This window comes from Ochotona curzoniae, unplaced genomic scaffold, assembly GCF_017591425.1.
Source record: "Ochotona curzoniae isolate NIBS_2020 unplaced genomic scaffold, NIBS_Ocur_1.0 scaffold_2453, whole genome shotgun sequence".
NCBI lineage: Eukaryota > Metazoa > Chordata > Mammalia > Lagomorpha > Ochotonidae > Ochotona > Ochotona curzoniae.
This window is the reverse complement of record NW_024467094.1, coordinates 24,620,801-24,646,377: the sequence shown is the minus strand read 5'-3', so window position 1 is coordinate 24,646,377 and position 25,577 is coordinate 24,620,801. Positions and strand designations below refer to the sequence as shown.

At 35.8% G+C, this 25,577-nt stretch overlaps 1 protein-coding gene across 1 annotated transcript in view; it reads left to right on the top strand.

Moving 5' to 3' along the window:
* Positions 1 to 25,577, top strand: part of STXBP4 (syntaxin binding protein 4) — a 132,927-nt gene that overhangs the window by 5,540 nt on the left and 101,810 nt on the right. Inside the window, exons 5-9 of the mRNA XM_041000289.1 lie at positions 3,682 to 3,814; positions 12,825 to 12,931; positions 13,118 to 13,337; positions 15,858 to 15,933; positions 21,665 to 21,759. Of these exons, the coding sequence (XP_040856223.1) occupies positions 3,682 to 3,814; positions 12,825 to 12,931; positions 13,118 to 13,337; positions 15,858 to 15,933; positions 21,665 to 21,759 (631 nt within the window). The remainder of the gene's footprint in view (positions 1 to 3,681; positions 3,815 to 12,824; positions 12,932 to 13,117; positions 13,338 to 15,857; positions 15,934 to 21,664; positions 21,760 to 25,577) is intronic.

Genomic DNA, 25,577 nt, shown 5'->3' with positions numbered 1-25,577 from the left:
GAGAAATAGAGAGGGCAGGGGCTAGAAAGTGAGATATCTTTCATTGACTGATTTACATCTTAAATGGCTGTAAAAGCCAGGGCTGGGCATTGGAAATAGAGTAGCCGGGACTTGTACTGACACCCCCGTATGGGGTATAAGTGTCACCAACAGCAATTAAACCACAATGCTAAATGCTAGCCTCTAAATAGACTTGTGGTTCTTTTGCTCAATAGATGGCAAAATCCCATCAACAGTTCATTCCCCAAATGTCTGCAGTGGCTGCAATGAGGCCAGGTTGAAGCCAAGAGCCAGGGACTCAGTCTAGTTCTCCCACATAGGACTTAGGAATCCAAGTAATAGAGCCATTATGTGCTGCCTCCCAGGTAAGTGTGCTAGTAAGCTAGAATTGGGAGCAGATAATTAAGAACAGAGAGAAAGCTAGAACTGGGAGCAGACATCTTATGTTAATTGACTATGTTATTTGACAGATCAAACGTTTACTCCAGGAACCATTTTTATTCTTGGTTCTTTTTTCTGCTTATACACATAAACACATTAATGTAAGTACTTGCAATAATTATATATACATATTAATTTTTTGGATTGCACTCTATAGAAAATTCTTAACTACAAGATTGCATATACTGTTTTGACCTGACCCTTTTGTTTCAAAATTATATCCTGGCAATCACTTCATGTCACCTTACCAAGATTTTCTTTCTGCTGTCTTATAACTGCATTGTGTTTCATTTTGTGGATTATTCACAGTTTATTCAGCCTTGTTGATGGACTATTAGATAGTTTGCAATTTTGGGGAAATATGAATTATGCCAAAATGAATAAGCTAATGTGTATGTCTTTCTTTTTTTCCAAAGTAATTTTAGGTGTATTTTTTTCTAGAAGTGGGCTTGCTGGATTAGATAATACTTTTTTTTGTTAGAGATTATCAGATATTTTCTTTAGACGTTCCATTTTGTAATCCCACCAACCATGTACTACTGTGCCTCATTTCCTACAGTTTTGACATAAAAGTATGTTTCTAGAATCAAAGTTTTATTAATATAATAGGAATTAGTGAGCAATAGTATTGCTGCGTGGTTTTAACTTTAGATTCTGTTTTTGTGGTTGAAGTAAAGCAGCATAGCATCTTAATTCTAAAAATAAAATTAATCTAAAATCTTATGAAACTTTTAACATAAGATCTTAACCCTGTGTATGAATTATATGCTGCCATTGAAATGCACATTTAAGAGAAACTTTTAACAACGTGGAGATTGAACATACCATTTTTAGATGGGGCCCAGTACCATGGAGTACAGGCTAAGCTTCTACTGTGCACTGGCATCCCATATGGGCACCAGTTCATGTCCTAGCTATTCCACTTCGGTCCATCTCCCTGCTTATGGCCTGGGAGAAAGCAGTGGAGGATGGCTTATGTCCATAGGCCCCTGTACCCAGGGAAGACCCAGAAGAAGCTCCTGGTTCTCAACTTCAGATCAGCCCAGCTCTGACCACCATGGTAATTTGGGGAATGAATTAATAGATGGAAATTTTCTTTCTTTCCTCCTCTCTAACTCTGCCTCTCAAATAAAAAATAATAATAGTAACGAAATAAACTTCTAGATAGAAAAGCAGAGTCTTACACTACTGGCATTATAGTTTATGAATCGAGAAAACAATTCAGAGACAAAAAAAATTGAGGTGTAGTAGTATATAGCAGTAGGTATTCTGTTGGGGTTAGAAGGAGGAATAATTCTTCCCTGAAATGATAATAAATCTCAGAAATTATATATACTCCTGTTGCAGGAAATCCACACTTCTAGGGTTCAGGACATCACCTGAGGGATTTGCTACTGAGGTACCTTGGCTGTCTTTCTCTCCTTTATCTTTTCCGTTTATAGGCTTGGCTGTTTTGTGCTTCCTCAGTCTAACATCCCGTTAAGAATAGCAACCCTGCATGATACACTACAGAGAGCAAAATATTGGAAGACAGTAATTTTGAGGGTTTTTTAAATTGTCTTTCATTTTATTTTTATTAACTTTTACCTGTAACAGTTTTCCTGAAAATATACTTAGATACTTTATGGCAGAATCTACAAAACTTTTTTCTTATGTATCATTGGCAGAATATGCAATGTATTTTTTAATAATAGTTTTTGTTTTTGATATGTTTGGAGATGGTCAGAAGACCTTTACCCAGCAGTGGTTTTACATGCTAGGGGAGCAGTTCTGTCACTTTGCCCACGTTGCTGCCCATATTACCTACCTGAATTTTGGCTCTTTTAAAACATGGAAATAATAGTTATTAGGATATGGGTCTAGTGAGATGGCTCAGTGGCTGAATCTGCCTTGCATATGCCAGGATCCCATGAGGACATGAGTTCATGTCCCAGCTGCCCAATTTCTATTCCAACTCCCTACTTGTGGGTTGGGACAGCCCAAAGTCTTGGAACCCTGTACCCATGTAGGAGACCTGGAGAAAGCTCCTGGCTCTTGGCTTCGCATTGGCTCAGTTCCAGCCATTATAGCCACTTGGGGAGTGTACCAGCAGACAGAAAATCTTTCTCTCCTTTCCTTTTCTCTGTAACTCTGCCTTTCCAATAAAGATAAATAAATCTTTTTTAAAATATGAAAATTTTATAAATGTTAAATTGAATGTCACTGTTTTTGTATATTGCTGACCATAATGCTTTGTATGTGACAAAAAGACAACACTGAGTCTTCTTTCAAATTTTAATCAAGTTTTATTTGACTCTTCTGATCAGAAGATGCAGAAGCAAAACTTGAAAGTATTCCTTTTGCAGATTTTTCTGGACAATTTCTTCTTTTTAAGATTTTTTTTGAAAGGCAGATTTACAGTTAGAAGGAGAGACAGAGAATCCTCTGCTTGCTGATTCAGCCCCCAAATGACCATAATGACCAGGCCTGAGTCAATGTGAAGCCAGGAGACAGGGGCTTCTTCTGGGTTTCCCAAGCGGGTACAGGGGACCAAGGACTTTAGCCATTCTCTGTTGCTTTCCCAGGCCATAAGCAGGGAGCTGGGTTGGAAGTAAGTCAGCCGGGACATGAACCGGTGCCTGTATGCACTGCCAATGCAGAGAATTAGCCTGCTACGCCAATGCAGCAGCTCCAACAATTTCTTTTCAAATGGCATTATTCTAATGGCCGCCAGCAATAGTAACTGAAGCAATTATTTTCTTCCAGGAAAACGCTCTTGCTAAATTAAAAAGCTAAATTTTATTTTTGAGATTTGAACACAAGTCATCTATTTTTCTCTAAGTGGGTACAAATGTATCTTCTGAAATTATTTCGTCAACATGTTCAGTTCTGAAATCCTTCAATGTAATCCAGCAATCAACTAAAAGCATGTCTTTAGCTACGTTTAGCTAGTTTTAAATTTCACTAAAATATTTTAAACCATTTTTATTGTTTTGGTCCAAATAAGTAAACATTGCTGCTATAAATCCTTTAATCTTTTTGATTGTTTTGTAGAGAAACTTTAAAATACAAAGGTAAAATTCAACTTGAAAAAAGAAAAGGAAAAATTCCACTGGATTTATGTCACCATACTTTTTAGAAATGTAATTTCTTTCAGTTACGAGTTATTTTGGGTTGTCTAGATTTAAGGATTTGACATGGTTTAAGGAAGAACGGGCATGCCAGCCTCTCTCCTCACCTGGGAGTACTGTTTTCTTCCAGGGACCCTGCCTTGCAGGTCATCACAGTTGTGAAAGAAGCCGGACTTGGTCTCAACATACTAGGAGGAATTAATCGGAATGAAGGGCCGTTGGTCTACATTCAAGAAATCCTTCCCGGAGGAGACTGCGCTAAGGTAATGATTAAAATACCCCTCCCAAAAACCCATTTATTTTCCAACTCTATCAATAAATTTTTGGAATAAAATGAAAATCTATTATAACTGTGTAGTCAATTAAAGATATAAAGGACTACAAGATAGACTCTTACCCCATAGCAGCATTTAACTAACCAATGAGTAGGTTTCTCACACATGAAAGTAACACATGATGTTTAGTGATTTTTTTAAAAAAGAAAATTTATTTATTTGTATTGGAAAGGCAGATTTTTTTTTTAATTAAAAAGTCAGATCTACAATGAGGAAGAGAGACAGAGAGGAAGGTTTTCTGTCTGATGATTCACTCCCCAAGAGGCCACAATGGCCAGAGCAGAGCCAATCCGAAGCCAGGAGCCAGGAGCCTCTTTCAGGTCTGCCACGTGGGTGCAGGTCCCAAGGCTTAGGACTGTCTTTGCTTTCCCAGGCCACAAGCAGGGGGCTGAATGGGAAGTGGGGGTAATGGGATTAGAACTGACAAGGCAAGGACTATGCAGATTTATGAAGAGGAGAGACAGTGAGAAAAGGTCCTCCGCTGGTTCACTTTCCAAGTCTCTGCAACAGCCAGGGCTGAACCGGTCTGAAGCCAGGAGCCAGTCTCCCACATGGATGCAGTGTCCCAAGGCTTTGGGCCATCCTTTACTGCTATCCCAAGCCACAAGCAGGGAGTTGGATGGGAAGTGGAGCAGTCAGGACACAGTAACACCAATATGGGATTCTAGCATTTGCAAATCAATAATTCAACCACTGAACCATCATGCCAGGCCATGTTTAGTGGTTCTTCATTGATCAATGAGAACAGATTAAGAAATTATATCCATGATGCATATATATTTTTTCATGTTGATTTTCTTATTTCATCATAGTTTAAAAGGCAAAACCTTGTAATGGTCTTTCTCCCTATGTACCACTAGAGGGAGGCACACAATTGGTAATACCCTGTGTTCCTCATCACATCTAAGGGAAGAAAATGGAAGTAGAGAAAGGTGTAGAAGAATAAGTAATTTGACAGTACTTACACTTACTTCTTATATTTGCTCAGGATGGAGATTTACATGAGTATTTAATATGCAAATAAAACACAACTGTAAAATTTTATTGATGCTGTACAAACTGTTTTAGGCATGTTAGTTTCTAATCTGCTTACAGTTTTTGAGTGGTTTTGTGTTTAAGCTGTATTTATGGTGCAGGAAATATAAATTCATGGAGAGCATGAAATTGCTGATCTGAGCAACTACTAAAGTTGCTCAGTTTTAAGTGCATGTGAGTTTTTTCACTTGAGGTAATTTTGCTGTAACATTATAATGTTTCCAAAGTAATAGTATAGAAATTTTAAACTTATACCTTGATTATGTCTCATTTTTATTCCTAAACTTCCAATATTCAAAAAGTTTTTTTGAATTCAGATTTTTCTTTCATTTATTATTTTTAAGTACTATACCACCTGCCATCCTTCCAATATTTTCCTCCTGACAAATATGAGAATTTAAAACTGTTTCAATACAACCAAAATATTATGTTTCTTTGAAAACCACAGTGAGTTCAAATTGGAGATAGTATGAATACAATTTTCCCTTTCAGGTCAGAAGGGTTTTTTTTTTTTCCCAGTTGAAGAACTAGAAGCAGCCTATAGACTAAGAAGAACTATAACCATTACTGAGTTAAGAAAATAGGACAACTCTGGAGTCCTTCTCACCCTGTCTAGAGTTTAACATTTAATCTTAAACTTTTTTGTGAACTAGACACTCATAACCACATATCTGATTTCAGTGTTTCTACTTGAGTCTCAAAGACATTTGAAATTCAGCATTTCTGACTCAGGATCTATAATATTCATCTTAAAATCTCATCTGCTCTTTTCCTAAACAGCTCCTCTTCCAGCTATAAATGACTCCTTCCGTTTGTACAGTCAGAAATGCTAGCAGCTTCCTACTTCCTCTTCCATAACATCCAGTTCATCAGCATACATTGTGACTTTTTGACTCTGTCTCCGGAAGCAATGAGTCTTCTCAATCTCCCCTCTGGTCGCCACAGCTTCAACTTGTGTCGGTTTGTATCAGGACTGTCCTAGCTGCATCTGCCCTTACACCGCTGTCACTGTTTCCTAACCTACCTTACTCATCTTTGGTTGCTGACAAAGTCAGCTGGTGTGACTTTTGCCCTCTTCTTCTCTGGATTTTTATCCTGATTCCTGCAGAAGTACATTTTCTCAGCTCCTGAGATTTGCAAGTTTCTTTCTTCTCTCGTATGCTGTTCCATCACACTCCTGCTTTCCCCCATTATTTCCAGACCTGAGTTCAAAGGTTACTTTTTTGGTATGTGTTCCCTGTCATCCTCTGATCAGGCCCAGGTTTTATTTTTCCTGTATGTGCTCCTATATCTTTTTCCTTTTCTTTTTTTTTTTTTTTTTTTACCATTTATCTCCATTTGTAATGATATATCAATGTCTATATTGTATCAACTGTACCTGCATCATAAAACAGTATGTTTCTTAAGGACAAGGATTCTTATTTTAGTCACATTGTCTTTAGTCCCAAGTGTAGTTTGTGACACATACTAACAGCTCAATTAATGTAGGTGAATTAAGGAATGAATGGTCCCTAGTCATTTGATCATATTCCCTGTGCCTAGTGATCCGCTGCTGTTCAACCAGGCTGCAGTCCTCTGCTGGACACCACACCCACGTACGTCTCCTGCTTGATTCTTTGCAGCAGATGCTACACAATACTTGGAAGTTTTCAACTGTTTTTGCCCATTTCTTTCTTTTGTTACTGTTAACAAGGAGAACAGTTGTAATTGATGTCTTCTCATCAATTAGCATATATAAAGTTCACATTTAATTAATTCAGACACACATATTGCCACACACGCAATATAAGCTATATGTATACATATATATGGCATGTGTAAATTTATGTACTTTCCCGTGTATGTGTGTTATGTCTGCATTTTTCCTTTGATCCTTCGAAATCCAGATGAATCTCACAGTGTCTTAGTGTAATTAGCAGCATTTCTTTTTTGCTCTTGTTCCATACAGTAAGGGTTACTCTTGCCATTTGTAGTATCTTAACTCTGATAAAGTCAGGATTTTTCTTTCCTTGAGCCCAGTAGGTAAAGATGAAAGTCAAAGAGATAATGGTGCTGCCTTAGTCACTGTTGACAAAGGATTAAAGTAGGTCATGTTTTTCTCTTGGAAAAAGTATTTTTGGAAAATGCTGAGTATATCTCTGGAACTGGAACCCAGGCTTTTGGATAAATAGCAGGTCCAAATATCTGGATGGCAAGGTATCAAGAAACCAGTTCCACTAGTGAGGGTTGAAGGAGCAACAGCCAGGATGGTTCACCTTGCGTCATTACTCTTTATGCATTTGCTTTTATGATTTCTGTCAAAACCACCTTAGTTTTTCTCAGGTAGTGTCCTGAGTCTCATTAATTATTGTGAACTTATTGTGTGCCTGAACTGCTCTGGGGAAACAGCCTTGGAAAGGACATGGTTCTGGCCAACTTACATAGTCACTTTTACTAATTGGTAAGTTGCTGAATGAATAGGCTCTAATCTGTGGATATGGGAAAAGGATGTGTAAACAAATAGGAGAGTGAAAAGAAGTGCAATGATGTGGCTAAGAAGCCATAGAATGGAACAATTACAGAAACCCCGGAGATTTGGAAAAACCTTGCTACAGAAATAATGTGTGAATTTGACTGTAAGGTTTGAAAGTTCATCAGGCAAAGAAATGGGAAGGTTGATAGTGGTGACTTTCTAGGTAGGAATTGTTACATGTTGAGGAAATTGTGAGGGCTTGAGAGATGATGGTTGGTTTGGGAAGTTTGAATTTTTCCTACAACCAGGCACCCATCAAAGGTTCTCAATTTAAAGGACAGTATACATAATTAAAGTTGCTATCGAGTGAGATTGTGCCCTTGCAAAGTCAGATTCAGCTGACATTATTTACCATCTCCAATATACTGACTTACATATGTTCTGTGATTTTATGGCAATCTTGTTTTACAGATTTTTATCCCCACTCAGCAGCTAAAAAAGCGAATCTCATAAAGGTCAAAAAAATTGCCCTAGTTCAAATAACTGGAGTTAAAAGAGGGGTACCTTTAGTCCATAACTTGTGCAAGTATGAGATAAGAATCAAGAGGATTACAAGAAGGAACATTCATTTCAGAAGGATTGAGTTAGTTACATCGGAATTGGGCTATTAAAATGGTTTCTAATGTTACTTAAAGAACAGAGTCATAATCAGAAATGAACAATGCTGATAGTTTCTGAACTAAGTGCGTGGTCAGGAATACATGATTAAAAGATTTGCATGAATGTCAAATATGAAAAAATTCCATCTCTAAAGTCCAGCATATGAAGGTGCTTGGCACGTTACCTGCTGTGACACGTAGCTGCTCAGTAAGTGCTGAGTTGGAACACAGGACTGTGTGGAAGAGGTCTCAGCACATACCCAGTTGGTGTCTTTCATGTGTTAATCCAGCTGGGGCAGAATTCATTTGTTTTGAAATGCCAGATTTTTACAGAAATAGCTTTGTTTGCACTTGCAGTTTCTATTAACAACAGGTTCAGAAATTCACATAATCAGCTACAATCTTATTCTAACAGACGAGAGAGAGAGGGAAAAAAAACAAAAACGATCAAACCCTCACTGTTGTGAATACTTTTTAGAAAGGAGAAAATATGTAAATACTAGAAATCGGTCAGAACACATACTTCTCTGACGCGCATCCTACTAGAAGATTCTACTTCACATCAGAGTGCTTTTACTCAGGATGTTTCATGGCCTTCATGAGAGCTTTTCCTCTGTACCAATAGCACTGTGTAGTTTTAAGGAGGACGTATGGGAACTAACAGATCAATCTAAAACTCTATTGCCTGTCTCCATTTTCTGAGCCTTTTCTTCTACAAGCCTTGCAACTAACTGTGGTTTCTATATGATTCATTGGCTCAAGTGCTACCTTCAGATTATTCAGAATTTAGTTATGAATATGTGGTAGGCAAGATTGGGTACTCCACAAGCCTCTTCTCTCTTTACCATTGTTTGTTAAGAGCTAGCTAGTAATTTGTACAGCTTAAATTCAAATCCAATTCTATGTAATTACAAAACCCCACGCTCTTTATGCTTCAAAAGATACCTGCGCTAATGGAGGACAGTGAGTGTTAGTTATTGCAGGATTTTTTCTTAAGGAAATGTAATAGAAGGAACTGAGTTGGGGTTTTTTTTTTGTTTTTTTTTTTTTGGTAAGATTTGTTTGTTTATATGTTTGTTTGAAAGAGCAATAGCAAAAGAGAATGAGAGACACGTAGAGATCTTTCATGTCTTGGTTCATTCTGTAAATGGCAGGAAACAGCCTGTGCTTGAACTGGAACCAGAAACTCCACGTGAGTGCCATGACCAAGGTGCGTTAACAGAAGGCGGATCAGAAATGGAGCAGCAGGGACTTGAAACTTTAAAAAAGTTAGCAAGTTACAGTACAAGTTGGCATATACAAATGTTTCAGTAAAATCTTGATGTAGGTCATTTAAATGTATCTGTAATATAACTCTAAGAAGATGTGAACAAACAAAACAGTGTTTATGAAATCTTACAAAATTAACCCCTTTGATTAGTTGAACATATAACAAACATCTATTTGGAAGATACTTTCTCTATTGTGTAGTTATCCACACGCATATATCAGGTCTAAGAAATAAATCACCAACGACTGCAGCTACTTGATTCCTGCATCCACAAGAGAGGCCCAGAAGAAGTTCCTGGGTCCTGGTTTCATACCAGCCAAGCTCCAGCCCTTGTGGCCATTTGGGGAGTGAACCAGGAGATGGAAGAGATCTCTCTCTCTCTCTTTTTCAAATAAATAAGTAAATCTTAAAAAAAAATTTTTTTGATAAGTATAAAAAATGGCACATATCTACATTGTACAATGTCAAATCAGGTTAAAAATATCTATCTTCTCAAATATTTAATATTCCTTTCTGATAGTTCTGTCTTCTGGGTTTTTAAAATAGAGGAAATATATGTTATAAAGTAATACAAACACCGTATTGTGCTATAGATCTCTAGAATTTCTTGCTCTCGTATAGCTGTCAGTTACTACGCATTAATTAACCTTACCGTATCTACTCCATACCTGTCTACCTTCTTGAGCCTTTGATAATCACAATAATTCTACTTTTGAGATCACCTTTTGTATTTTAGGCTACATGTTAGAGTAATCTCGTGTGACACTTTTCTTTCTGTATTTGGCTTATTTTATTTACCAAAGTGATCTCCTGTTCTATCCACATTGTTGCAAGGGACCGAACTTCACCATTTTACAGCTGAATGTTATTCTGTTGTGTAATGTGCACCACATATTTTTTTAAAAATCCATTCATCAGTGGATGGTCACTTGTTCCCATTTCCTGGCTGTTCAGAAGTAAGCATAGGGGTAAAGTGTCTAACAGATTAATTTTGTTTCCTTTAGATATGTACCAAATGGTATTGTTGATGATATTGCAGTTCTATTTTTTGCTTTTGGAGAAACCTCTATTAAAATAGCAGGAGTGAGGTGATAGCTCATTTTGGTTTATCTTTCTCTGATAAAATATTGTATATTTTTTCATGTGCATGTCAATTTGCATGTATTCTTTTGAAAAATGGTCTGTAGATCTGCCCATTTTTAATTGATTTTTTTAATTGTAGAGTTATTTGTGTTCTCAGATATTCTAGATACTAACTCTATGACAGATATGTAGCTTACAAATATGCTCTCCCATCTTTAAGTTGTCTTTTAATTCTGTTGATTTTTCCTTTGCCATTTTGATTTTTCTTTAGTTTGATAAAATCCCACTTATCTACGGTTGTTTTATTTTTTGTACTTGTGAATCTGATCCAAAAAAATGCTCGCTTATTCTATTATTATGAAAAGGATCTTCTGTGTTTTCTGATAGTAGTTTGACAGTTGTGGGTCTTGTATTTAGGCAATACATTTGGAGTTGATTTTTTTCTTTGTGAGAGATGGGAGTTAGGTCCCATTCTTCTGCAGGTGTATATCCATGTTTCCAGTATCATGGATTGAGAAGACTATCCCTATCCTTTTTACAATGTGTGGTCTGGTACCTTTGTCCATATCAGTTGACTGTAGATTAATGAGTAAGTTTACTTCTAGGGTCTCTATACTGTTCCATTGCAGTGGGAATCTGGATTTTAAAAATTACTATAACTTGTATATTTTTCTTTTTTTACATTGTTTTACTTACTATAAATTGTGGTGTATTTTAGTCAGTGCAAAGCTGTCTCATTTCTCTTTTTTGTTCAAAATTGCTTTGGATATTCAGAGATTTTACAGTTTCATCAAAATAGTAGTAGTGTTATTTTTATAATTCTTATTAAAAATACCTTTTATAATACTTCTGTTCCAAAAAGAGGATAGGTTGTTATGCATGTAAACTACAACATATTTTATGCAATATTTGTGACTGTTCCTTGGATATTTTCTGATGAATATTTATGAATGTTTTATATTTGTTTAGTTTCTCAGTAAATTCATTAGTCAATGGAAGAGACAATATTATCTGCATTGTTTAAAGAAAATAACAATTTATTTCGGAGTAAATTGCCATAGTCACAAATAATTCAGTTCAAAGTAGAGGACAGTTATCCAAAGGTTCTATTTAAGCAGATAAGAATTTAAGGAAAAATGCTCCTTTTGGTTTTGTGGAAGTTACATCAGTGCATCAAGATGAAGATACATTTTTAACCAAATAAGTTTTTTTTTCTGTAGAAATAGAATGCTTTCTGCCTTTGTACTAATGATAGAGAAGGATCTTAAGAATTGATAAAGAAGCAAATTTCTTCTTCATTTCCAATTTGAATTAAAAGATAAATGAGGCCTGAGAAACTTTGCTGACAACCACATTAAATTTTGTAATGGATATGCTCACTTACTCATTTAGCCTGGCTCTGAGCAGAGCTGGAAATTGGCAAAGGCAGTCCAAGCACCCAGCTACAATTGGTCCTTACTAACAGAACACAGTTAACACTCTATGCATGGGCAATTAGGCCCTAAGAAAAGGAATGGCAGCATATATAGCACCAATGTTTGTTCATGTGCTGAAATTTGGCTGAGTGTTACATAATTGAGATCCTTGACCACAGTTTTTAAAATGTAAATATATAATTAATTTACTTCCTTGGTAAGAAGGAAAATGGATGGATACCCAGAAGGTAAAATGAATGCCTCTTATGTTCGGAAAAGTCTGTTAGTATTTGGCTTACTCCACCAACAAGTCAGAGATTTGTCATAGTGCTGAGCACAGGTCTATGTCCTCACACGTTAAGAATTCCTTAATAAGCAAATGTCCTGATGAAATACAAAATGTGCAGTTTCTCTCATGTCTATTACCAAACCAGGCTTTAATCCTTTTTTTTTAAGATTTAATCTGTTTACTTGAAAGGCAGTTAGAAAGAGAGGGAGAGATGGACATCTTCCATTCTCTGGTACTCCCCAGATGGCTGCCTTGGCTTGCCCTGGAATAGACCAAAACCAGGAGCTTCTTCCACATCTCCCACATGGTTGCAGGGCTCCAAGTACTTGAGCCACTTCCGGTGTTTTCCCAGGCAGCTGGATCATAAGCAGCTAGAACTCAAACCGGCACCTGTATGGGATGCTAGCATTGCATGTAGCAGCTTTTACCCTATAATTATGCCAGTCCCAATCAGAAGTTACTAAAGTATTATATATACTTCTGTGAAAATATGTAGGAAAATGGCTGGGATGGGGGAAATGGGGAGGGACAAAAGAGAAGGGAAGAATCCTAATACTTACAAAATTGTGTCATGGAAAATAATAATAATTTTAAAAGAAATGTGTTACTGTTGAAGTTTTCCAAGATATTTCTACTTACTGTTTTTTAAGACATTATTCAAAAAATTTGCAATGCTTTACTTCAATAACTGATTTTAAAATTTTATTTCCTTATAAATGTTTCTCTTTTTATTAGGATGGACGTTTGAAACCAGGAGACCAACTTGTTTCAGTAAACAAGGAATCTATGATTGGTGTGTCATTTGAAGAAGCAAAAAGCATAATTACTAGAACCAAATTGAGGTAACTATTCAAGCTATAAAACAGAATGAGTCACTTAACACACCTTTTAAAATTTGTGATTAAGGTGTTATGAGTATTTCTGATCATTAGTGACATATATTTTTAGTAAGATGTGTTCCATTGTCTTAGAGCTCAATTTTGCTCATTCCAGGGCATATCCATGAAGTGATCTCTCTTTAATCCTAGGTCTGAATCTGTTTGTGAGATAGCGTTCATAAGACAGAAGCATTCCAGCGGTCATTCAGAAACCCTGTCCTACGCGTCCTTTCTGCCTGCTTCAGGAGAAAATGGGCCTCAGGCCTCAGCATTCAGCCTTCTGTCTTCTCCCACCCAAGTGCTAATTCCAAGGACCTCGTCCACCCCCAAAGCTCAGGATTCCATTTTACCTTCTTTCAAGATCGATCAGGTAATTTTAGATTTAGGTTGATATACACAGTGTAAGAATCCCTTTTGTTAAGAATAAAGGGAATAATTTTTGGTTTACTGTGTATTAAAAAAAATTAAATTTCATTGAATTATTTTCTTTTGTTTTAAGTTTTTATGCTGGATTGTCTGTAATTTTCTGAAGCAATGGATCCTGTTTCCAGAAGCACGATAAGTTAGAAAATATCAGCATGACAAAATGATACTGCAAAAATATCACTCAATTACGTTAGAACTATCATACTTAGTTTCAGTGCCTAATATACTTAGTTTGTGATCTTTTCTTTCTTATGTTTAACTGAAGCTAGTCAATCATTGTTGCTCTGGGCTTTCCTACACAGATCAATTCCCGTTATCTTGTCTAGGTGGATATTGATAACTCACATTAGAGTATAATTCATGCTATTACAATATTATCACATAATAAATTTCTGTATCAAATTTAATATAATCATTTTAACTATATAAATCAGTACATAATAGAGTAGAGCATATGGGGCAAACATTGTGGTGCCATGAATTAAACTCACTTGAAAATGCTACTATTCAACAGAGTATCAGTTGGAGTTGCTCTGCTTCTGACCCAGTTCCCTGCTAATGCACTCAGGAAGCAACAGGTCATGACCCAGGTACTTGGGCCCCTGCCGCCCAGGTGAGCAACCCGAGGGAGCTCTGTCCCCTAGCTCCGACTTGGCCCAGACCTTATCTTCGCAGCCATTTGGGAAGTGAGACAATAGATGGTAGATAACTTTTCTCTCTCCCCACCCTCTGTCTCCCCCCTTCTTCCTCTCTTTCTTTGAGTCTGTGTTTTGAATGTAACTAATTAATATTTTAAGAATTAACTGAAGTATATACTTAAGAATTAACTGAAGTATACTCTTCTTATTCTTCTCTGGATATTTTTCTCATTTCTCTGCTTTTTCTGTGCTATATTTTTAAAATATTTATTTTCTCCCACATGAAAATCAAAGTGATGGAAGAAGAGGAAGGAGACAGAGGGAGAGGAGAGAGATAGCAAAAACTTTGATCTGCTAGTTTGCTTCTTAAATGACCACAGCAGTCAGGGTTAGACCACAACAGGAACCCAGAGGTCCATCCAGAGCATCCGCATGAATGACAGGAAGCCAAGCACTTGAGCCGTCTTGTGCTGCCTCTCGGGATGCATGAGCAGAAAGCTGGGTAGGAAGCAGAATGATGGGAACTTGAATCAGCAGAGTGATATAGGAAAGAGGTGTTCCAGGCAACAACTTAATCTGTGGTATGATACCTCTTATTTCTGATACATTTTTTGAACATATATGTGTGTGTGTGTTTAATTTTCAAATATTTGGGGAATATTTTCCATTTCTTACATTTCTGGAATTTAATTCCATCGTGATCAGAAAGTTTCTTCTAACTGGTTATTATTATTTAATCTGTTGAATGTCCTTATGGTCTAGAATAAGAAGTAGGTCTTCTTTTGGAGAAGCTTCGTATTAGTATTAGAAGCTAATTGACATTATTGTTTAAGTATCCCATGCCATTGGTGATTTTTTTGTCAGGTTCTTTTATCCACTTCTGAAGGAAAAACTTACGGTATCTAGATGTTTAAACTCTCTACTTTTCCTCTCAGATATGTCAGTTTTTGTTACAAGAAGTAATCAACAGCAAATCCAACCAGGAACACTTAAGATTCAACGACACAGATAGACTGAATGTAGAAGAATTTTCAAAATCCGTTCAAATAGTAACTTGTAAAAGAAATGAAGTGAATATGTGCATGTCACAGAGAATGGGCCCAGGAAATATTGCCAGGGTTGAAGAGGGTCAGGTCATGATGACAAGGTCAATATTACCAGAAATATATGAAAGGTTTTGAAGCATAAACATGTAACAACAAAGCACCTATATTCTTTTCATCCATGTTAGCTGTAAATAAAATGAGAAAACTCAGCTAGGCTTTTTTCCCTTTTATTATTATTGTTATCATCATTTTATGATACAGTTCCATAGACCCTTGGATATCCCTGACCCTCTCCCTTAATCCCCCTGTACCAAGTTCTCCCAAATCATTGCAACAGCATAGTTCCTCATAAATAGTCATAAGTCCTTCATTGCAGGCATGGACAATGGCAGAGAGTCCAGCATCCACTTGTCAAGATCAGGCAGGCGTTTAAGTCCATGAAATAAAATTCCACAAAGGTAGCTTAGGTTTGGGGTTTATGTGCTCAGAGTATTAAAGTTTTTCTGTTAGGACTTGCACTTTGTCATTTGAAGTTGAAGTGCCTTTTAAAAGACAAGATGTGTGTCCTTACATTTTGCTCTCCTTGGACATGGTGAAGCTGAAAACAGTTGTAAGCAATGATTCTGAAACGCTTTGAATACCAAAATTTTAGTGGCTTCATTTTTTTTTTGAATATTGCTTTAGTCTTTTAACCATTGTTTTTATGTTAACATGAGCTTTAGCAAGGTCTTTGACCTACTTTACAAAATGACATTGCGTGTTCCTCATTTTCTTTCACAGACAAAAACTGGATGCAGGAAACCAGAATATACTTCGATTACTGCCTCGAACAACTGTGCAGATATATCTAATTCAGGTAAATGCACATTTAATTCCTCTTTCCTGTTTTTTCAGTTATTTTCTCTCAATGAAGAGTACATAATGTGACTTTAATAGACTTTAAAGAAGGGTGCAGAGTGCCTTTTTCTTCAGTGACTGAAAAAGCAAAATGAGTGTATTTGTCCAGTGGTTCCTGTTAAATTATGGCTTTTATTGGAAATTTCCATGAACAAAAGGTTGAAATTTTTCGAAGTACACTGTGATGTCTATAAAGCCATAACAATTAATTAGTTGTTGAAATAAATACAAAAATTCTAATAAAAATCAAGATTAGGGTGCCTTGTCCTTTTAGTGAAATACTGGTGAAGAGTATTAAATGTACTTTTCAACAAACCTATTAAGAAAAGGAAAATAGTTTAAGAATTCTGTCTTGTTTGGAAGAAATCGTCTTATGTATTAATTTCTGATGGGTATTGTTAATTCACTATTGTTGGTTCCCATGAAGTGATACACTGTTTTTTAATAGCAAAATGTTAATTACCTAAAGATTTTTAAAAATTAAGTTGTACTTATTAGCTCAAATGTCAAGAAAAAAAACCCTCCCCTAAAATTCTCTCCAAAAGTTATACACAGCAGCATTAAAAACCTACAGTTAATATTAATTGAAAAGCCAGTTTACATGACTAAATTACAATGCCAATTTCTACCCATATTTTAATTTGTGATAGAATTATAATTGCCAAGAAAAGAGGATTTAGTTTAAGTCAAATAGTTACACGTTTTACAGAAATTTGTAGTAAATTTCCTAGTAATTCCCTCTGATTGGAGGCAGCATTTATCAATGGTTTTGTAGCAATCTTCAACTCAAAATTCCTTCTTATTTGTTGAGATTTATTTAGAAATTACTAATTTAGAAACTGATATTAATTTCTATCTCTTAATATACTCTTTTTTTAAACTGGAATTTCATGTGAGAACGAAAAGAAATAAATGAAGCTGTTAATCATGAAAAACTGTGGGTACAAAGTTAGATTTTGGAAATCAAGGTCTTTTATTCCTTGATTATATAAAAAGGCTATTTATGTACTGTTTTTAATATGCTTGAATTTCTAAAGTAATTAAACTACTCACTATCTCTTTTAGTCATATTTTTGTTCAGTAAGCATTTGCTGAATGTATTACGTGTATAGAAAATATAGGAGAGATTAGAAAAAATTTTTAATGAGAGACTTAAAGAGTGCATTGTCAAAAAAGCAAGATACTAAAAATCTTCAATATTCAAGTTAAAAATCAGTTAAATATATATGTATTTTGTTTCTGTGTGTGTGTACATGTGTTTTATCGAGTAACTAGATACAGTGTTTTGTGTAAACTGGAAGAAGATTTAGGACTCTAATAAACATCCTGTTTATGAGTGAATAACAGCTACACAGGAAGACAGGAATAAAGTGGTGTAGGGTGGGTAAGACACAGTGGTTCTCACAAAGCTCTAAGTGAAAACGTAAACGTTGAAACTCTTGTTCCTAGCTTATGATGCTTAAATGAGATCATGTGTGCTAAGCATCCAGCCCCAAAATCGGTGCATGGTATGTGCTCAAAATATTTCACTGTTACTATTAATATTTCAGAACCTAATTACAGCTCAGGTAATATTCCAGGACATGTTTTAGGGCAGAAATTAGATCTTTCAAGCATTGGTTTAGTTTTGTGCCCTTCTGCAAAACTAGTGCATTGTAAGGAGTTTGTCACTTATGTGAAGTAATCATTGAAGAAAAATTTCACATTAAACCACCACAGTGGCATAACAGGCTAATCCTCCAATCCAGCTGCCCACTGAAAGCTTGGAAGACAACAAAGGATGGCTCAGAGTGTTGGGCCTTTGCACCTGTGTTGGAAACCAGTGGAAACCTTGGGCTCCCAGCTTCAGACTGGCTCTGCTTTGGGCATTTCAGCCATTTGGGGAGTGAAGCAAGTGATGGACAAACTTCCTCTTCAGTATCTACCACTACTTCTATAACTCTTTCAAGTAAAAATATTAGTGAAAAAAATTCATGATGACTTTCTGACATATTGTGGAACTTGAAGGAGAGGTAAACATTAATGATGGATGAAGACAGGAGATGATCCAAGTTAAGGAAGCATCATGAGCAAAAGAATAGAAACAAGGGGGTGGGGCACTATGCCATATAGGTTGAGCTTCTATCTAGAGTACCAGCCCATGTCCCAGCCTTTTCACTTTGAACCCAACTTCCCACTTATGGCCTGGGAGGGCAGCAGAGGATGGCTCAAGGCCTTGGGCCCCTGCACCCATGTGGGAGACCAAGAAGTTCATGACTCCTTTTAATCAGCACAGCCCTGGCTGATACAGCTATTTAAGGAGTGAAACAGCAGAAGGAAGATCTCTCTCTGTCTCTGCTCTCTCTAACTCTGCCTTTCAAATAAAAATAACTCCTAAAAAATAGAATTAATACAAGCTGGATGTCAGGTGATTCTAAGAAGCAAATCTGATGAAAAGATCCTGTGATAATAAACAAGACAAATTTATACCAGTTACCATAAAAAATGGTATTCATTTTTTCTAAGGTTTATTTTCATTTTTATTGGAAAGTCAGATTTACAGAGAGGAAGATCTTCCTTCCATCCATTGATTTCACTCCCCAAGCAGCCATAATGACTGGAGTGAGCCAATCTGAATCCAGGAGCCTCTTACAGGTCTCCCACGCAGGTGCAGGTTCCCAAGGCTTTTGGTCTTCCTCACTGCTTCCCCAGGCCAACAAGCAGGAAGCTGGACGGGAAGTTCGGCTGTTGGGAACAGAACTGGTGCCCATATGGGATGCTGGTGTGTGCAAGGACTTTAGCTAGTAGGCCACAGCATCAGCCTGGTATTAGATTTTACAATGGAAAAATAGTTAATGAAAAATAAATCTAAGTGAGAAGGTTATATTTAAAGCATTAAATGCAATTAAAGTCTAACAGTTTCTCAGTTAAAAATAGTATTGACTCAGTTCCATCTTATTCTACATAAATATAGTAAATGAGTTATTTCTCAGGTGGTTGAACGAAAGTCAAGTCAGCTGTAAATTACCTCTATGTATCATTGTGAGTTGTTTGTCTTAAGGATTTTGTTATAGAGTGCTCCCATTAGATTATTACTATAAGACTCCATCAGTCAGTTGGTACTCATTTTTTTAAAAAAAAATGAGTTTTAGTGTTAACCTCAACAAAATAAACTGGATAGCCCTACCTCTGTTCTCTTCTCAGAATTATTCCAAAGTATAGTATTGGTTAGGTTTTTTAAAATCTGCATAATGCTTTCAGATAACTTTTAAGATTATTCTATCATGTGTTTGTTTCAAAACCCTGAGGTGTTTAATAACGAAATGTTGTATGAAGAAATAATATCCATTACTTAAAATATCAGAGACCTAAATTTCTTTATATTAGGTCTGTTGAATCTGAAATCTAAAACCTATGGGAAAAGATGTCTAACAAAGGATTCACACAATTAATCCAATGTAATTCATGCTGCTCTTACAAAACATTCCCTTTCTTCTCCTAAAAAAAGGAATGAATATAGAAGATCCAAGTAATATGCTGCGCTTTGATAAGTCTCTCCAGACAGGACTCAGTGGGAGGTTGGAGTTGAAATGGAAAGATCCCATGGACAAATTCAGGAAATTGTCCATAAGGGGCGTTTCAGGTCAAATAGCTCTGAGTTTTCAGAGCATGCTGGATTCCTGTACAGAACCTCTTAAGGTTTTAATTCAAAAGCAAAGGTTTAGACAAGAGTGGCCTGAAAGAAAACAATGTTTTGGTAAGCCATATCTGCACAGTGTTAAATAGAGATAGTAGACTTTTACATTAAATATTTCAGTATTGAAACTATGAACGATACTTCATAATTGGCATAGTAGTTTTCTGTCATTTTCTTGGTTTTTACTGTAAAAACTCCTACAAGAGAAGAAACTGGTGATGAGAGATATTGACATGGAAGGTTAATTTCTGGATTCACAAATGAACTACAGTCTAATATTGTCACATAGTAGATGTGTGACTTGGACTAATTACCTTTCTCAGCCTTTGTCTTTTGGGTGGGAGGAATGCCTGTATCACTTTAGTTTTTGTGAAGATTAATGAGCTGACATACGTAATTACTGTCTGGCTAGATTTAGCATAAATAGGGCCTCCGCTTCCATTATTTCCTGTTGGATGTAGCAGATCATCACGGGCAGACGTAGAAAAATTGAAGTGCATACTTCAATGTGGATGGATTTTGGTGTGTCCCTGTCTCTTTCTCTACCTTTCTCTTCTGCTTGCTATCATCCCCTCTGCAACACTTTACACATTTAGTAGTTCAGACCCAGTGTTAATCTTGGCCCGAGATTATAAATTATCATGCTTCCACTTAGTGTATCTTGTCTGGATGTCAGTGTCAGGCTATACAAATCCAAACCTAAAAATGACAAGAAAAGTTAATGTGTTTGTTGTTCGATCTTCCACGTCATTCTACTCTATTCTCATCACTTATACCATCCTGAAGTCTTGTGATTGTATTTTTCTTAAGAGAAATATATGTGTATGCATTCACATATTTCATATGAGCCCTACCTAATATTTTTATATCTTGGCCCACAATTATCATGATAAAGAGATTTCTAAATTACTTTTATCAGATTTTTAAAAATTCCATTATGCTAAAATCAGTCTTTTTCAAGGTTTAATTTATTTTGGAGCTAAAAGTCAGTAACAATTTTTTTTTTTGTAATCTTGACACCTATAAGCTATATTAAAGATTTTACATGGAATGTTAAGGATGTGTTAAAGTTTTAGAGGAAGACTATTTATTTTCATATGCACTTCTTATGTTCTTAAGAAAGAGAATGCAAATCATTTTGTACTTAGAGACAGATGCTCTGAGAAATTAAAAAAAATTAAAACACTGCATAAAGATGTGACATTTTAAAAAGTTTTTTCTCTTCCTCTTGTTTCTATGTAGAACTAGTAAAATACCACTTAGAAGTCTACTTAGAAGGGTGACAATTTAGTTAGTAAGGATGTACATGAATTATAGGAATTTGCTTTATAAACTTTGACATATTAAGACAAGTATCATGTTCTGTTTCCTGTGCCATGTTATTTTTTTTTTATACAGCAAGACAAATGATTATGTAAAGTTACAGGACAATGGGTTACAAGTACAAGACCCTCTACTCTTTAAAGTCTACTTAAGCTATTTCACATATAACCCTTCTGTCAAATAAAACATGAAGTTTTTAGCTCAAAAAGTTCTGCGTCTGAACCATTCCTTTCATGTAAACTTGGAATGCTTTGCATTTTTATGACTTTTTCCAGAGTATTTCCAAAATCGACATAACATAATTTCTTTTACAAGTCATAGTATTGTCATGGTCTTTTTCAACCTATGATTTTTCGCTTTTTGGAACAGAAGAACTCTGTGTTGCAATTAGTAAGGTATTGAAATGAAGACTGTAGTAGTGGGATGTATGTTTGTTTTTTAGGTTCTTGTTTCCATGAGACTCAACAGGGCATAATTGGCCAATCTTTTTATATTATGTCCTTTAAGACTCAAGTAAAGCTGAATTATATGATATATTTTAAAGAAAAAAAATCATGAAAACAAAGGTGAAAACTGCCAACTTATTAGCCAGAATTGTTTTTGAACAGCAGGAGCCCAGAATACATCCTGTCAAATGAAAAGTTCTATCCCAATTAAGATTCCAATTAATGTGTGCTCTGTTGTCTCTTAGATGCTATTCCTGCCCTGACTGATAATTATGGACCACGGGGAAAGAAGATTGGCCTAAATCCCTCTGTTCGAATGAAGGCTGAGAAACTGGAAATGGTAAATCCTTCACATTTCAGTTTTCTTTGTAAAACAACAGTAGAAAGGAAATACTCTCATTCTGTAAGAGAATAAAGTATTAGAGCTTTTAGCTTCTTAAAGTAACTTATTGCAGTTAAATGAATGGCATTTGAGTTTAAATTATTTGATTTTTTTTTTTGCATTTGAGTATCATAGTGATTCACTAGCATAAAAATAGAAATAAATTTTTTTTGTATCTAGTTGACATTCAGACTAATAGATTTTCTGTGGGAAAAAAAGAAACTTGTAATGTTTTACAACTAGAATCAATGAAATGTGAACACATTATGGCCATGTTTGTTAGGTTTCATATATATATATCTGCAAATATGGTAAAGTAATACTTGATTACTCAATATTTAAAAACTGAAATGTAGCTGAATCCTAAATAATGGAAGACTCAACTATCCACTCAAAAAAGGCTGTAACAGGCCTTGTGACACCAAGCATCCAATTTGGACACTGGTTTTAGTCGTGGGGTATGCCACTTCTGATCCAGCTGCCTGCTAGTAGCCCAGGAAAACAGCAGAGGATGGCCCGAGGCCATGAGCTTTTGTACCCAAATGGGAGACCCAGAAAATTCTTCTGGCTCCCAGCTCTAGCCATTGTGGACATTTGGGAAATGAGCCAGTGGATGGAAGATCCATCTCTTTCTCCCTGTCTCTCTGTCTCTCTCTGTCTGTCTTTCTCTCTCTCTCTGAAACTGTGGCTTTCACGTAAAACAAAACTTTTTTAAAGAGGTTGTAGCATGTGCTAAGGCAACAAGAAATAGTCCCAAGAGCAGTAAAACACTGATAGCTTCTCTATGTAAAAGAAACTAAACTACCAAGATGTTTGAAAAAATAGAAACTAATACTTTGAAAAAATCACTTTTAACATTCATCAGACTAACAAGGGTGTGACCAAAAATGTTTTTTTTAAATGTGAAATAGATACATTTTTAAAGGTTCATGATATCTGTCTTCCTGTCACCTTTTTATATCACATTTTTCATGTTTTACAGAGTATGAAAATTCTTAGCTAGAATAAAACACACCTTACACATATTACCTTTTCCTTACCTTTGCTTTGTCCTATAAAAACGATGTTCTCATTGCCAGTTTGAATCATCCTTTGTTGAAATTCTGATTCAGTTCTATTTCCAAAATTGCTTTCTTTTGAGTATCTGTAGCCCATCACTTTAGTTTCCCCAAATCAGTCTTTCATGTATGTTGTCCTCACTGAGACAGTATGCTTCTTCATCAGTCACCTGGTATTGCCTACTACTCATTAAGCATATGGTTTTTGTATATACGGGAGGAAAGTTTTATTTACTCACTCTTCATTAAATTCATGGCTGAAATAACTAATCAAAGAAAGATTAGCAACTGAAAGTGTACACATGTGCTTACTCTAAGTTTTACGTGGCACAGGACCCTTCCAGAATGAAGACCCAAAGAAACAGAAAAATGTGTATTTTTATATTTAGATTGGGTAAATCTTGAAGGGTATGATTAGAAAAATGCAGCATCGTCTAAGTAATAAACGGGAATGAACTTAGCAAGATCTGTACCTCTGTATCTTCAGAGATAAGGATGTTCTTTTCCTGTGGGTTTATGGAAGACTCCTGTCTTTCAAAGCATTTATGTCCTACTTCAGGAGACAAGGATAAGGGCAGGTAACGGAGAGTTTTCTCGGATAATATCAGTGCCAGGCTGTGTATTTGGGGGCAGTATGTCCCATACTCAATCATGCTCAACAAAGTTTTCCAATTTATGAAGTACTTGAGATGTTTCATTTCGATGCTCAGAATCCCGAGTGGTGAGTTTCTTTAGGTTGGTAGTCAAGGAAAACCTCTCAAAGGACATGGATTTTTAACCTGAGTCCTGAAGAACAAAGAATAAGGTGTTAGGGAAAAATGTGTGTGAAATGAAGATAGCAGACCTAAGACAGGATAGAATTTAGAAACAATATGAAAACTCAAAAAAAAGAGGCATTTTTGGCATTAAGTGATATAAATGAATGAATTAATGCATAAATATATAAATAAAAGCGTATGAATGACAAGTATCAGCAGGTGGGTAGATTAAATCGTGTGGTGCTTCATAGGCTAAGGGATCTTCGGATTTTATTCTAACTTCAGTAAAAAGCCATTGGACCGTTTTAAATAAGGAAATGTTTTTGATCTGATTGTGTGTGTTTGTGCATGTGTGTGTTTGTATTCATTTTGGAAAATACAAATTAGAAAAAATTTTCAACACATCCAGAAAGTATTTCTTTTTTTGCTCTAGTAACAATTAAATGGCACAATTTACAGCCATGCCAATTGGTCTTAGGATTTACGAACCTGAGAAAGTGTGAAAGTGTAGACCAGAACTTGCATGTCTGGTTACACTCTGTAGAACAGGTATACTGCTCTTAATAGACTTTAAGAGGGTATCTTTGTAATATTTGAACAGTTAAAATAATTTCTAGTTCCAACATTGTGTGATGAAGAAACTTAGGACCCTCTTTTGCTATGAATATATAGAAGAAGCAATGCATAAAATGAAAAGAAGCAGTTTTTAAACACATTGTCAGGCTTATGGGGAAGAAAGAAATGGAAAAAAAATGAGAGGAAGCAGAGAGGAAAAAATGTTATGAGATGAAAATGTAATTTTGAATGTTTTAAGTGGTTGGACATGTAACCCAAGGAAACGCTGACTTGGATATTGAGACTGAGTTTTCACGTGGCCTCATTTCCTTTTCCTGTGGAATTCCAGAATTGACATCCTTGCATTGATGAATATGAAAACCTTGAAGGACATCCTGCCCTTTCTGGAGAATTAAGTGCTAGAGAAATGTTCCAGCCCAGCCATGGAAAATACAAATGACACCAAAGAAAGATAGGCAGTGACAATGAATGGGCAGTTTCCCAAAGTCAAAATCCAAATGGTAATTACATATATAAAAGCTGTCCTTGAGGAAAATGAAGCTGAACAACAGTAAGGCACAATTGTCTATTCACCAAGTAGACAAATATTTAAGATCCTACCATACAATTATTGACAAAAGATACAGAGAAAGAAGTGGGAACTTTTATTTGATATTCATGAGAATGTCACTTAAGGGAGCAGTTTGGGAAAGCTGTTCATGCTCATATCTTTAACTCAGCAGTTCTGCTTCTGGACATTCACACTGGAGAAATTCTAGTGATACTATGTAAAGAAATATTAATAGTATAGTAGTCATTGAAGCTTTTGAAATTATATATCAGGCTCTCTGTTGGTAAGGGATGAAATTTTAATTTCCCATTTCTTTGACGAACCAGAACGTGTATTTCTTCCCATTTTGCTTTAGAAGCCAGCATCATTCTTGATGGTGCAGACTTTTTTTAGCCATAGTGCCTGAGAAACATAGAAGAAGAAAATTGGCGCTATTATTTAAAGGAGTGAATGTTACCAAACAGTGTGTCTATCAACAAGGAAGTGGATACATTAACTGTGGCACGATTTTCATAATCAGATACGGCAGAATCCAATGTGGTAAGAAAAATAAAGAAGAAACCTACGCATCACTGAATATTATGTTAGCGTGTTCTATGTTTTGTGGGGAGAAAAAACTGTAGAAAAAGTTCTGCAGAAAAAAAAAAAGATTTATGGAATGCTATGAATGTCAGCATACCATCAAGTTAAGTAACCTAGATGAAATGGGTGAATTCCTGGAAAGATGCAAACTACCAAGTCTGACTGACATTGAAGTTGAAAAGCTGGATAAACCTATAACCAGTAAGGAGTTTGAATTAGTAATCAACAACTTCTTTAAAAAAATCCAAGTCC